Genomic DNA, 15,290 nt, shown 5'->3' on the forward strand with positions numbered 1-15,290 from the left:
AAAGACACAAAGAGTGTAATGAATTAAAACAATTTTTATTGTTACTATTAGGCCTACTGTTGATTATTGTTAAGACAGATCCTATTAAAAAAAAATAGTTTACAAAAAAGACATTGAATAACAAGATTGATTTCAAGAAATGTGTTAAGAAGTTTTATGTCTATTGTTTTATATTCGTGATCGTAGTGTACAGGGATTTTTTTTTTTTTGCAACAATGGGGTCCCTGCCAGAGGTGTATTGTACATGAGGCCTTTGCATAGCAAAATTTGGGAAACCCTGTTTTTCTGAAAAAAAAAAAAAAAAGTCGTGAGCTGTAGTAAGCCTCCCGAAGCAGCAGGTGGCAGTAGAGCGCTGACTAACACTACCATCCCCGTTGCAAATATAACGACGAAGAAGATTGAATAACAACAGTGCTGCTCTTTCTGAGGTACGTCAATGTTTAAACGCATATGTGCATCTCCACTATTGACTAAATACATTTAATGCCTATTTTAATTGTTTAAAATACGGTTTTTACGACACTAAGTGCTCTCGAACAGTCGTTAGCTTTAGCGCTTCAGCTAAGCTAGCATGGCTGTGCAGCTAGCTAAGCTGTCGTTTGAGTGAGGGGGTGTGTAGACCCTGCAAAGCATCTTTTATGTCTTTAACGCTGCGAGAGGGCGATCCGCGGCCGTCCGTTTTCATTTCCTACTGCCTCGTCCGTCTCCCGTGCCGTTTAATGCCTCATTTTCTGTGAAGGTAATTTTCTCTCTGACCCAGATCTATCGCAGCGCAGCCATCAAACGCTGTGAAAAATGGACACAAGAGCCTTGAAGAACCCATATCAGGACTATGATGGGAACCCGGCGTCCACACAGGCTCTGTTCGACAGTCAGGGGAAGGTAAGGCACAAAGAATGAGCCAAGGTGTCGTGTGAGTCGTGTAACCTTCATAATGTTGATTTTTCTGTGTGTGTGTGTGTTTTTCTGCACCTTCAGCTTACTGCAGAGTTTGCTCAGCGGCTGAGCAGTAAGGTCAGCGAGCTGCTGGCTTTCATGGAAAATGGGCTGAAGTCTGCTGACCCGAGAGACTGCACCAGTTACACCGGCTGGGCAGGTGATGACACCCCCCTGCACATGTGATATGAGTGACCCCCTTATGTGTCTTATGGCAACCTCTCTCATATATAAATGTGACACTTCCCCCCCCCCTCCCCCCCTTCCCCTCTTTTATGTGATGTTATTATTTCTGGGCGATATGGAAGCAGAATCATCTCTCCATATTTGTTGGCGCACACACGATATATGTTGATTCCTTTTGTCGAATCACAAAGTCAGTTCAAAGTCAAATCCACGTAAATCACAACAACCCGTCTGTGAAATCAAAAATAGTGATGTTAAATCAAATGATGCCTTAAATCAAAGCAAACGGGCGTTGATGTAAGGTAATACATTGACTGGGAGAGAGGTGGATCAGGGTGAGAGGGAGCGCGTCGTAGTACGACTCAGATTTAAGTGTAAAACCGCCGGAGTCCTGATTGGGCCGGCCGCACGTCCACTAAATGATTGCATCAAACAGAAACAGAGTCAGTGGACTAGAGCCGCTGTCAGAGGTGACTGTGACGGCGCCCCCCTCAGACGCTCCGCAGTTGGGTTAAAAAAAAAAAGTTTAGTAGTTCAAAGGGAGCACGTTATGGAACCGATTACCTCGCTCAGTTAGGGGATGATCCGGCAACTTTCAAGAGTCGTCCGAAGCTGTGGCTCAGAACAAACCAGATCTGTGACCATGTCTGAAAATCTCTTTTTATTTATGCCCACATACAAACATCCATGTGTCGAACCCCAGCGCAATACTGCGTACACACACACACACACACTCACACACACGGCTATGTGTCAAACCCTGTGCATACACATCACATCAGCCCTGTAAAGTTACAGGCAACAGGGCAAATGTGCAATTTAAATCAATACCTCCTGATCATTTAATACTGCAGTTAAACACTTGAACTCTGAAGGTCACTTCATCCTGGTTTTGTTTTCGAACAACATGCACGGCCACTTTTTATGCTTGTACCGTAACACAAATAAAAGCCCGTCCCAAGTTAGGGCCCACAGTCTTCCAAAAAAAAAAAAAAAAAAAGAAGAAAGAAAGGAAGGAAGTGATTTTGAACTTAATACGTTTAATCGATATCCTAACTTCATGCACAGTTAAATATTCTATCTGGTTATTTCAAAGTCTTTCCCCTCTTTAATGTGCACATGCTTTGTTAGAAAATAATTAGAGGCCCGTCTTGAAATGACTCCTGTCCCAAATGAAGGCAGGCTCATTTCATAGACTTGAAGTCAATAAAAGCCGGGGCTATTATTGAAGTTTTACGGTATACACGTGTCTCTGTCCGCTAACATGGAGTGGATGTTGTGTGGTCGTTACTTGTTGTTTGGTTTGCGCTTGTCGTCGTGGCTTGATGTAAATGTGTAATGTGTGATCCACTGACCTGCAGAGGGACGAGAGAGTGAAATGAGCCTCTGGCTACAATCTGACATACTTGCATGTTCGCTCATGAGCACTGTCCCTGTTTATAAATTAATAAGAGGCACAGACATTAGCCTGATTCAGACTGCTCTTCCATGCTGCGATATTTACCCCCCCTTTTTGACATTTGGCCTTTAATCTGAATGTGTATTTCAAGTCACCAACAAATTCAGAAAATAAATCTAATTTAAGATGCTTGAACACCATCATTTTGGCATTGTTTCATGAAAAACAATTGTAGGATGTCCCATTCAGTGGATATGCGTTTGTGCGCGCCTCCTTAAACTCTGCAGGTTCTAAAATGTGCGCCTGTGTTTAGTGAGGTAAGACGTAGTTTGCGGCCAGTTGTCTGTGATATAAATATTTCTGTCCTTCCACAGGCATCGCTCTGCTCTACCTGCACCTCCACAACGTGTTTGGGGAGCCCTCCTTTCTCGTGAAAGCTCTAGAATACGTCAACCACAGTCTGAAGTGTTTGACCCGGCGTCATGACATCACCTTCTTGTGCGGGGACACGGGGCCTCTGGCTGTGGCTGCTGTGGTCTACTATCGCCTGCAGAGGCCGCACGAGTGTGAAGAGTGCATCAACAGGTCAGTTTGGGGTCTTTCAATCTCTCAGTTACTGGACTTTGTTGTTGTATACTCTCTCCTGCATCGTCTCTCTGCTCTCCCAGACTGCTGCAGTTTCACCAGACCGTAGTGAAAGGAGCGGGCGGGCTTCCCGACGAGCTGCTCTACGGGAGGATGGGTTACCTTTACTCCCTCGTCTTTGTCAACCAGCAGCTGGGACAGGACAGGATCCCGCTGCAGTACATCCAGCAGGTGGGTCAGAAACTGAAGATCCTAAAGGGTACATAACGGTCGAGGAAATTGGATAAATGATGAAATGCATAAGCGTGCAGGAAACTCTTTGATCACCTCTCCTTATAGTCATGATTGCCCGCTCTTCAGCTTATCGCACTAATTTCTCTGTATCGATTCCTTTCAGCGTTACAGATTGGTTGTGTTTGTGAGGCCAGATGTGGTTTTTTTTTTAATCCTCAGATCAGCGAGGCCGTGCTGGCGTCCGGTGAGAACCTGAGCAGGAAGTTCAGGGTCCAGAACGAGAGCCCGCTGATGTACGAGTGGTACCAGGAGCAGTACGTCGGCGCCGCACACGGACTGGCTGGAATATATTACTATCTCATGCAGGTAAGTAAACAGCCTCTGGGTCAGAACGAAGCTGAAAAGTCTTCAGATGCAGATACAGAAAGAGTCTCATGACTAGAGTACATAAAAACGTCTTACATCACTCTTTATGATCCCTCCCTCTTCACAGCCTGGTTTCGTCCAGGCGGAGGACTGGGTGCAGAGGCTGGTCAAGCCCAGCGTCGACCACGTCTGCCGTCTCAAGTCCCCCACTGGGAACTACCCCCCCTGCATCGGGGATGACCGGGACCTGCTGGTGCACTGGTGCCACGGCTCCCCGGGCGTGATCTACATGCTGCTGCAGGCGCACCGGGTAAACAGGAAGTTTTTATCACACCGAAATTCAACTAAGATCAGCGACATGTATGTCCTTATTCAACACCTGTAGATTAGGGTTCATCTATGGTGTCAAAGAGCCATCTAGTGGTCGAACAGGTTATGTTCTTACCTGTATCATGTGCTGCTGAAAGGTCAAATATGTCATGATTCAGTGAAGTCTAACATTTAGTCTTCTGCATGTAGATTGTGCTGTAATGAACTTCTCCCGCGTTTCTACACCTTTTTTAAATCAAAGTTCCACAAATCCTCGTCTTTCTCCCGCTTGTCTCAGGTGTTCGGAGTTGCTCAGTACCTGTCCGACGCCCTCCAGTGTGGAGAAGTGGTTTGGCACTATGGCTTGCTGAAGAAGGGTTACGGTTTGTGTCACGGAGCGGCGGGAAACGCTTACACCTTCCTGGCCCTCTACCGGCACACGCAGGACCCCAAACACCTCTACAGAGCCTGCGTGGTGAGACAGACTTCAGAATGAATGCTGAATTGTTAAAAACCTGCAGATGTTTATTGATAAGATTTTGATTTTGAGGCCAACAAAGCATCTTCTCTGACTTCAATGTTTCATTTAAAGTCACAGCACTCAAACTACAGCCAGTCAGAGCTCTTGTTTTCCTGCCTGCTGGCCAGTCAAAGGCGGCCTCAGGTGTCTCCAGTGGGGGAGCTCTGTTTGGATTCAGTCCAGGTGGCCCCGGTCCCACATGTCCCTTCATTAAAACGAGTCTATTCATAGAGGAAAACATGGAAACAGACTCCTCGGATGTCTGCTCCGAGCTTTGTGCTTCTAATGTGAGGCCTCGACAGATGCTCGGATTTCACCGAGCCCGGGCACAAATTTTGAGCCGTTGTTGACATTTGCTCGCTGTCCTCCTGAGGCGGCTTAAATCAGGTTGAGTGTTTTGATCAAAGCGGAACGTTGTTATGACACAGCCAGACTCTGTTTCTCTTTCTTTGTCCCTGCAGTTTGCTGACTGGTGCATGAACTACGGCAGACATGGATGCAGAACCCCAGACACCCCCTACTCTCTTTTTGAAGGTAAAATGTCATGACAAGTACTCTCTTCCCTCTAAAAGACATTTCACAATCTCTCATTGTAGTCATTCTTAATCCTCTGACCAATACAGAGAGAGCTGCAAACATGTTATCCATGAGTATTAAAGTGTTTGAGTGCTGCGCAAACTATTCTGCTGCTTTAAACATGCCGTGGAGACTATGGGGGGGGGGGGGGTCTCCTGAGGCGAGACAAGGCGCTGTAATGACAATATTTGCCTCTATATGAATGCTACGTGTAGCATTAGCAATTTTATTGATAAAGCACATTTAAATACAGATATGGACATCAGGTCAGGTAGTTTGTTCCAGAGAGCGGGACCACAGTAATTAAAGACCCCCTCTCCGGTCTTTGATCTAATTCTGGGCACGGCTGAAAGACCCCTCCACCTGATGAGCCGAGGGGCCCGGTCGGGTTGTAGTCTGAGCGCAGGTCAGAAATGTACTCAGGAGTGTAGTTCACATGTATTTCTCCAGGATGAGCTAGCTGTATCGTGTTGCCACTGTTTCTTTTGTCCACTAACGTAGCTGCACACTCTCTGCTTACAGGCATGGCGGGCACCATCTACTTCCTGGCCGACCTTCTGCAGCCGATGAAAGCACGCTTCCCTTGCTTTGAGGTGTAGAAGCTTAGCCACAGGTAGCCCTTGAACGCACACAGCAAACATATAACAAGACGACAACAGGAAGAATAAGCAACAATCATAGCTTCGGGCATTGTGCCATGTTTTTCCCTGCTATCTGTTCTGCCACTTCACACGATGAATTCCTTCAATCACACGTCGACTAAACACACTTACTATCTCACACGTATTTCAAGGGTGAGAGCCGCTCTAGCTTTTGTGTGTAAATTTCACTATTGCTTTATAAACTCTGGCTTCTGCTTAGTTTGTTTGACTTTTATTTTGCAGGTTTAAGCGAAAAAATAATTATGATTCCATTAATTTCAAAATTTGCAGCTGTGGGGAACCTAAATTGTGATTTTGACTGAGTATTAAAAAAGTGTATCTTGTGTGGGTTTGATTTGTTACAGCAGGACATGAATGCTTTGAGATTTCTATTCTGTTTTCTTATTTAGAGAAAAGAAAAAAAAGTCAACAGCAAAGCTCGAAACTAATGCACTAAATATAATTCCTTACAAGCTCTGTCATGTGTTAAAGGATTAACCCCTGAGTGTAAACTGTGGCCTGTCCTTTGCACTGTCTGAGCAATAAATCGTGAGTCTTTTTACAGCTGCTGCTCTTGTTTTTTTGCATCATTATGCAGCGACACAAACTAGCCACAAGGGGGAGGCAGAGATTTGGTAATTTGTGAGTGGACCTCTGACTTCCACTGGGCAGATTAGGCACATTTGTAGAACGTAGAACTTCGTCAGTGTCACATTTTATGCAAATCAGGGTGAAAACATGTTAAAAAAAAAAAAAAAAAAAATGTGTGTACTCTGATCCGATTTAAGCATTAATATGAAGATTATAACAGAAAAATGCATCCAAAGTACACGTTTCTCATCAAGAAATGTTTATTCTGATGCCTCCATTTGACAGATATTACACCATCAACTAGATGATGACTAGAATCCTCCATCCAACCCTCCACGGGCCGCTTGGCTCAAGCGCTCACTTCTCGATTCCAAATAAGGCTCACATCACCCCCCTGAAGAGCAGCGGCGACACAATGCCAACGCTCTTTTTTTAAGCCCACTGGCCATGCTTCTTTATGACCTGACGCCAGCTGAGGTCTTGTTGGGCTCAAGCCAGATAGAGATGGGGGGGGGGGCGGGGGTGTTACTGTTACTGTAGCAGATCTTTGAGGAGCAGGGGCGTTCATTTTCTCCACCCTCCCACCCCCTCCTCCCAGCGTAGGAGAAACCCAACTCCGCGGGGCAGGAATGGGGTTTTAAATAGAGATGTGGGGTGTGGTCTCCGGTCTTACAAATGTCCTCCAGCTCTCGCTCCTTTGCTCAGACGCAACAGCTATGAGTTACAAAGCCGACGACGAGTTACGCCGAGCTATTCACGCTATAAGTGAATTATCTAATCCCGACGTGTACACAGCCTCTGTTTGTCAATCTGCATCTCATCGTTCCTCTCAGCTGTGGCTTTTCTATCATGTTTCACTAATGTTACCGGAAAGGAAACACATGTTCACAACAAGTACTTTAAAGGTGCTGAAAAGTTATTTGAACGACTTAAATACTTACATTTCTGACACGCTTGCTGACGCTTGGTCCACTAAAGACAGTGAAAAAGACGACAGGGCAAAAAGGACGGTCAGGGCATGACATGCAGAGACTGAGCACAGAGCCAGTCGTGCTGTTTTGTGTGTGTTAATGTATGCATCCAGACATGAACTTACTGGACGTGCAGGGGCCTCCTTTTGGAGCTGCAGAGATATTTAGAATGCAGACTGCATCTCAAACTCTTTAACATTCAGGGGAAGGGATAGCAAAAAAAAAAGATTTCCTTTTTTTTTTTTTTGCATTAATTTAAATTCTGTTACCTTACCAGCTTTAACGAAAAGAAGTCCCACAATAGCAGGCTGACAAAAAAGGTGGGTAGAAAAAAAAGTGCACTAAATGCAGACACAGAACAAAAGATAAATCACATTTCCATTTTGGAAAACAGCAAAGCAAGTTCTTAGTTTTACAATCACCTTTGAATATATTGAGGGGACCTTGACTTTTGGTTGTTTCGTCAAAGCAGCAATAAACACCAACACTTACAAAAAAAAAAAAAAAAAGATTTATTTGGGGAGTGCGGGAAAGGAGCCACAGGTCAGAGTCGAACCTGTGCCGCCTGCTTGGAGGTCTATGACCTCAGTACAAGGGGCGTGCACACTCACCACTAGGCCACCACTCGGCTTTCCGATTTTCAAGAAGAAACCAATCACAAATGTCCTCTTGTGAATTTGCTTTAAAGCGACCATCACCTTGAAGTGTAATGCAACCGCTGCATTAATAATCCATGACTTTTCATACTGTTATCAGCACCATGGAGAGCTCTGATGGAGCTGGAAAGGTTAGTGATACCGCTCTGCTCATTTAACCTCCATTGAAGTCTGCAGCATGTCACCTTAGGATAACATTTTACTCAAAATGTAACCACAGTTTAATCGTCTTTAAATTCGTTCATTTGAAGCATTAAACTGCTCAAAGGAAGTTGAAGTAACACCTCTTTAAATCCAGCCGTTAAGCAAACTGGACTTTTCTAGCACCTGCCTGAATCATGGAACCACCTTTCAGGCTGTTTTTTTTTTTTGCTCTGCTGTTATTTAACCATAAGTGGAGGAGCAGTGTTTAAAAATATCCACTTGAAAATGATCTCTCTGGGCATGGAGCCACTCTGAAGAGGGCCACTAGGTAGCCGAGTTTTTTGCATTTTCACTCACAGTTCAAGTCTGTACTTCGTTCCAACAGTGAAACCTCCAATATCAAGTCAGTGAAAGCAGTTTTCTTTTGTGGAGATTGGTTGGGAAAAAAAAGAAACAGAGGTGTCAAAGCTTGAGACATATCACGCAAAGTCTTGACACAGTTATTTCTTTGTCTAAATTTAGCCCCGACCCCTTCTAAAGGCCTACTCCCACAGCTCCGTGGGCTCGCAGCTCTCCTTTCCGTTTGCCCTAAGAAAGTTAAAGATGTTCCAACGTGTCATCTGATCCGCCTCATTAGCATATGTGACATCACATGCCCGGGATGCATAAGAGGGGGTCTCCAACCATGGCTCAGGACCACTCTGTCTCAGGAGTCCAGCTTCTCTTCTTCTTTCTTTCCTCCAACTCCAGCTCTCCAAAATGGTGTGTACAAAGTTGTGCTTTTTCGGACCTTTTGGGTTGGGGGCGGTTACCGATGGAGTTACTTTTTTTTTGGCCTCAAGGGACGATGTTTGTGGCATGAGTTTGGATATATCTCTTAAAAAATGGCCCCAATCTTTATTAGCATCACTGAAATCATGCTGAGAAAGACTTTTGGCCCAGGAGTGCTGCCTTGAAATAATATCAGCTTTTCTATTCACTTTGCCGTCTGTGTAGCCTTCCATTCAAACGAAACAATGTTTATAGTTTCCCATTTATTAATATGTATTCATTGCAGCTTAGAGACATGAACAGCTCAAAAGTTCCAGAACATTTTGTTTGTTTTTCTTTGTTTTTTACACAATTTGTCTTCTGCGCTCATAAATCTGTTTTCATCCATTTCTCCATGTTTCTTGTGTTTTTGTGTTCATGTACCATTCTGTGCGTCACTATGTGTGTCTTCTTTGTGTATTTTCCATGTGACAGACTGAGTTCACACCGGACCAGATTGAGGGTAAGTGAAGAAACATCAACATTTTTCCTATTTCTTAGCTTTGGCATGTGAGAAATCTCATTCTCTCAAAAGTTTGACATTTATCTGCACCTCCCATTCCCCCTTTTTTCAAGCAAGAAATTCTTCTGCAATTTTCGCCAATCCTACCAAGTGCAGAGTTTAACCTTCAGTTCAAATGAACTGCTAAAAGGTGGAAGTAGGGATGAAGATAGCTCCCAACTTAAGATCCCCCCCCCGCCCCCTGAAGGACATGCCATGCCGAGGCCTCGTGCAGCTGTCACAAAGGATTTTAGTAATGTCTATTCTAAGCCGACCTAGCCTTGTCTTGCAAGCCTTGCACAACTGAGGTGTAAATTGCCAGGTCAAGGTTTAAGATACGTCCCCTTCATGGAGGAATCCAAATTTTAATCCTTTTGTACCATCGCCAAGCCTTTCATTGTCTCTGAACAACGTGTCCTCCGTTCAAATATCCCATAATTGGTAGAAGGTATGTGTTATAGCTTTTCTAATGGGTGTACCATTTTAAAGCTCATTTGGAATAAGTGCAGATAAGGTTTGTCCGGATATTGTCTTTCATTCATGTATTCTTCAATTTGAAACATCAATTCTGAGCTGATCTAGCCTCGTCTTGCAGCCATAAAAAAAAGTCCCCTTTATCCGACTTATCCTATTTCTTTTGGTGTAAAGTGTTTGTTAAAGCATTTCCAATGGGTGTCCCATTTTAAAGCTCATTTGTAATAAGGTTTCTCTAGATATTGTCATTCGTTCTTCAGTTATATGTTAATTATTTTTTTTAATCATAGTTACAAATTTCCCAATCTGGCCATTTAGAGTTGCAGATAAAACCATTAAAAGTTCTTCCAATTCTTTTATTTTTGTTAATTGGACTATACATTTGAAACATGGCTACATTCAGCCGTTCCAGCCACATCTCACAACCAAAAACTTGTCTAATATTTTTGATGGAGGACGTTTGTTGCGGCTTTTCCAATGGGTAGATAAGAGTCGCCTGAATAGTTTCTTGTGTTCTTGTGTTATACATCAATTTTAAAGAGATAGAGTTAAAATTTTCCCAATCTGTTTTTTTTTTTACGAGTGGCAGATAAAAGCTGAAAAAAGCTTTTTTTTAAAATCTGACTATCATCTCAACCAAAAATGGAGAAAGTGCGGCTTCAGCACATTCCTCTAGAGTTACAGGTGTTGAATACATGCTACAGTGCAAGAAAGGGTTTTGATTACATCATGGTCAGCATTCTTATGTTTAAATCGAGCAGGGCCATGGTGCCATGCCTCTATATGGCAGGGGTTACTCTGTCCAGGGTGTATCAGCTTGCTCCCTGAAATTCCTCCCCAATGTGAGTAGAGGCAGGAATGGGGTGGGGGGGGGTTGGGTGGTTACAGCTGCTCCTGCTGTTCGGAAGCAGCACAGGAGCATTAATCCATCAAAAAGGTCACTTTGAGCTGGGCTCCCTGGTAGGATTCACAGACCCTCAGTCAGGCCCAGTCGGTACCTTTTTTTTTGTTGCTGCTTGGGTTCAGCTGTCGCCCCCAGTGATCCGGGAACAATGACAGCAGTGTGTGGCTTCTGCAGACTTTGATCCCGCAGCTCATAGCTGACTAAGATCCCTTATTTAGAAAGAATATAAAACAATACTTCTAGCATCCATTCAAACTCAATACCAAATATAACTGATGGCAACATGAGGGATTCTTTTTCATGTCCAATACTTTTAGGAAATCTCTTGCCATTTTATTGAGAACCTCATTAACATGACCTCTAGATTTATAGAGATTGTAGAAGCTATAAAGCCAATAACACTTTATGAAGAGAAGATGTGATCTGATGTTGTTGTTTTTTTGGTTCTTTGATTGATTTGTCTGAACCTGTTAACTCAAAAAGATCTCTCTCTCCTTCCAACCAGACTTCAAGGAGTCTTTCGGTCTCTTTGACAGAGTTGGTGACAACCAGGTGGCCTTCAACCAGGTGGCTGACATCATGCGCGCTCTGGGCCAGAACCCCACCAACAAGGAGGTTGTGAAGATTCTGGGAAACCCATCCGCTGATGGTAGGACCCCAATGCAGACACAAAAGATACAGACAAAGAAAGATGACGCTACGCGACTATTATGCGATAGATCGATGCTTAAACAACTAGTAGAACTAGGAATGATTCACGAATTAAGACAACTATCATGCTAATCTAAAATGATTACTGTAGCATGCAAAAAGAACAAAGGAGTCCTGAAGTCAGGGAACTTTCAAGCTAATGCTTGCTAGCAGAATAACTCCATCGCAAAAACCCTGAGTGTAGTTTCATGTAAAAATGGGAAAAACTGTCTTCTATGACCCCTGAAATGACAGAAAACAGTCTACCCTCAAAGCTGAAAGACTTTAATGACAAAAGATAAAGTGCTGTTACAGAGTAGCAAAAGAAAAGATCACAGGCACAGTAGTAAGAGAAAGAGTCAGAAAGTTAGCAAATCATCGAGCTAATGTGTGTTGCTAATCCAAGCTAGGTGAATTTAGCAAGGACTCAGGGTTTATGTGTTCACAAAATCTCGCTTGTCTCCCTTCAAAAATCCATGGCTGTTATAAAAGAGACATGCTAAAAGAGGGTCGCAGAATTCAAGAGACAACTCTGAAGCTAATCTTTGCTGGCAGACTAAGCTAGGTTATATTAGCAAAAAACCCCCAGGTGTACTTTCAGAAATCAGTCTTAAAGACCAAAGAATGTGTATTAACGGTTCCTTTTTTTTCCCCCACAGACATGGCCAACAAGAGGATCAACTTCGACGCTTTCCTGCCCATGCTCAAGGAGGTCGACTCAGCCCCCAAGGGTACCTACGATGACTACGTTGAGGGTCTGCGCGTCTTCGACAAGGAGGGCAACGGCACAGTCATGGGCGCTGAGCTGCGTATCGTGCTGTCCACCCTGGGTGAGTCTCAAGTCACCGTCCCCCAAATATAGACACGCACAAATATAGCTTGCTTAGCGCGCGGAGTAGGGCGAGCAATGTGGGCCAAATCGACTCCTCACACGGACACTTGTGAATCCACAGGAGAGAAGATGACCGAAGCCGAGATTGAGTCCCTCATGAGCGGCCAGGAGGACGAGAACGGCAGTGTGCACTATGAGGGTGAGCCTTTATTTCCCAGCGTGCCTTTCACGATTCTTCTTACTGATAAATCTCGTATTTCGACAAATGTTTTCTTCTTTTCCAGCTTTCGTCAAGCACATCTTGTCTGTGTAAGAGGCCAGCGGCGGGAGTGCTGAAGAAACTGTAGCTCACCTACAGACAGCCCGACGGTGTTCAGAACATCTACACTGTTGTCAAAGACCAACCAAGGAAAGACAAGGACTATGTACAAGGGATGTTGACGCAACCCCATCTTGTTGTTTTATTTTGTTTTCCTTTCCATTTCGTCTCAAACCCCTCCTCTCTCTCGGGACATTCGTCATTACCATTGCTCTCATGCAGCCCCCTATCACTTGGCCTCAACTTCCCCCACCCCCCGGGGCACGTCTCCACTTCCCGCATGGGGTGAGGAACGGGGGAGAAGGGGTGACCGCTCATCAAGTGAGGGTAGATCCCTAACCTTCCCACCGCCACCTCATTCAGTCACGCCATCACTGGGCCCAGCAATGCCAAAGGTGCTGGAGAAGAGTCGTGGATAGACGGCCAAACGTCTCCCTCTTCCCTGAAAAGTTTTATTTATTATCACTCTGTTCATGTCAGAATAAACTTTTCCAACGTACATCCCACCTGGGTTGATTCTTGACCTCTCATTGTTCACACACAGCTGTAGATATTCTTTTAATATTGATATATATTAGAGAAAGTGTTGGTACACACAGGGGCGTAGATCCAGGGGGCTGCAGAAGTCAGCGCCCTAGTTTGGCAAAGCCAGGCGAGAAAGTCGAGCTCAGCCACGCATGCACAAGAGATTTGACTCCAAGCAGCTTTTAAATGGAGTCAGGTTTCATGTGTGTGCACATTCTGTGTGTTCACTGTCTATACAGGTCGGTAAAAATACACATAGAGGCATTTTATTCATGTAAGTAGATGAAAAGTAGGCGCATATCTATCATTAAAAACATACATACAAGGCAAGTGTTTCAGGAGTGACAGATGATGGGTCTCTCTTTACGGGGTAAGTAACACATCACATAGACATTTTTCAATCAATCATTTTACTTTAACTTTGATATATTTTGGAGAAAGAATTGCACTTGGTTGCATTTTTAAATCGCGCCCGCTACTGAGTCAAAGGCCCCAAAAGGGACGTTCCAAAACTTTCCGCCGACCGCATGAAATTGCCCATCTTTATTGGCTCCTGCGTGCCACGTGATGGTCCGGTCAGGAGCCAGCACGAGAGATCGTGGAGGAGAAGGAGACGCCTTCTAAGACTCAAATCTAAAAGGTAGTGTTGAGGATGAACCCAAAAAGAAAAGGAAGTGAATGCACTTTATTTTGAAGGTGTGTCCTGGTTTGCGGATTCATCATTCATCCTTGTGTTGTTTTTGCAGTGCAAAGAAGGGAACGATCATAGTTTTTATTTTTGCTTGATGCATAAATAATTTAAAAAAAAAAAGGTTGTGCATGTTTTAGAGTTATTTGTTAACTTAATCACTTAAAATCAAAAATGTAAGAGGAATCATAGTAATGCAGGATTAGACACACAAAAGAGCTGTTAGGTGCCTTGCTCAAGGGCATCTCTTCTGTACTCTGGAAGTGAACTGGCACGCTATTCAAAGTGACGCTATGAATCCTCCAGTCTGTCCGGTGGTCTCCTGTAGTGACTTCAGGAGGCTTTATCTCCTTCACAAGAAGACTTGCTGGAGCCTTGGAGATGTAAGCTTCAACATCAAGAGCCTGCCCCCTTGTGGTGTAACTAGGGAGTGGCCAGATCTTTATATTAGAGCACAGGTTCCCCTCAAGAAGAGCCAAGGTTTGGCCATGAACATTGTGAATTACAAACTTATGTAATGCAGTGAGCAAACAGCTGATTTCAGGAAAAGTCTGACAGTCACCTTCCCTGATGTTATAAATAAGCAAGCTGTTGAGGCTGTGCATCAATAGAGGTACCTGGGAAATGATCAACACATTAATTTAAAATGATTGAACCTTTTTTTTTTTTTTTTTACTCTGAATGGGTCCCTCATCATAATGAATCGTAACAGACTGCAGGGTGTTTTTATAATGTGTGAAAGAATTGCAGATCTGACCTTGCATGACAAAGAGACCCTGCTGCCATCGCCTTTTCAAAATGACCACATGTGTCGCTTTTTTTTTCATCCTGTTTCTTTCTCTTTTGTTTTTATTTTCCATTGTCTTTTTAGGATGGTTTTTGGTTGTATGGATGTATGTTTGGTACAAAACAAATTGCCCTCTCACTGGGATAATAAAGACAACCATGATAATCTGTTGTTGTTGTTGTTTTTTTTTATTCATGAGATAATTGTTTTAGGAATATGGATTACGTTTTCATGAAAAAATAAAACTTGTTTGTCTGAATTAACGAGACATCAGTCGCTCAAAGTCCCAACTGAAGTTAATTTAGACCACTTTGGTTTACCTGTGAAGTCTCTTTGACTTCACTAAACTCTGGCGACCCCAGACATCCAAAACTCATCATTTGGATGACAGACAGAGACTCTGCAAGTTTCTTGTTTTGGCATTATCTATTGCCCATAGTAGCCTGTGTTCAATAAATATTTTTAAATGCTTTTTTTTTTTTAATTTTATTGACCATAAAATATAAATGTCAGAGAATGCCTGAATAAACTAGCAGACACTCCCCGCTTTGTGTAATGTTGGTTATGGTTTGACACATGGGGAGATACTCGTGTCGTGGCTGCAGCATGTGTTTCCTTTTTGTTTAATTTTATGTAAGCAGGATT

General features: G+C 43.6%; 2 protein-coding genes across 2 annotated transcripts; both read left to right on the top strand.

Annotated features, from left to right (window-relative positions):
• The first annotated feature begins 308 nt into the window (after positions 1–308).
• Positions 309–6,319, top strand: lancl1 (LanC antibiotic synthetase component C-like 1 (bacterial)). Its single transcript, XM_020634247.2, has 10 exons — positions 309–428; positions 761–882; positions 979–1,096; positions 2,896–3,106; positions 3,190–3,337; positions 3,560–3,706; positions 3,834–4,016; positions 4,314–4,490; positions 4,997–5,069; positions 5,634–6,319. Exons 2-10 carry the CDS (start codon positions 796–798, stop codon positions 5,708–5,710), a joined length of 1,221 nt encoding a protein of 406 aa, XP_020489903.1. The 5' UTR covers positions 309–428; positions 761–795; the 3' UTR covers positions 5,711–6,319.
• Positions 6,320–8,745: 2,426 nt separating this feature from the next.
• On the top strand, positions 8,746–13,151 carry mylz3 (myosin, light polypeptide 3, skeletal muscle). Its single transcript, XM_020634185.2, has 6 exons — positions 8,746–8,876; positions 9,360–9,387; positions 11,310–11,453; positions 12,154–12,324; positions 12,448–12,525; positions 12,611–13,151. The coding sequence occupies exons 1-6, from the start codon at positions 8,874–8,876 to the stop codon at positions 12,637–12,639; spliced, it is 453 nt and encodes a 150-aa protein (XP_020489841.1). The 5' UTR covers positions 8,746–8,873; the 3' UTR covers positions 12,640–13,151.
• The last annotated feature ends 2,139 nt before the right edge of the window (positions 13,152–15,290 follow it).

The sequence above is a fragment of the Labrus bergylta genome, chromosome 24 (assembly GCF_963930695.1).
Source record: "Labrus bergylta chromosome 24, fLabBer1.1, whole genome shotgun sequence".
NCBI lineage: Eukaryota > Metazoa > Chordata > Actinopteri > Labriformes > Labridae > Labrus > Labrus bergylta.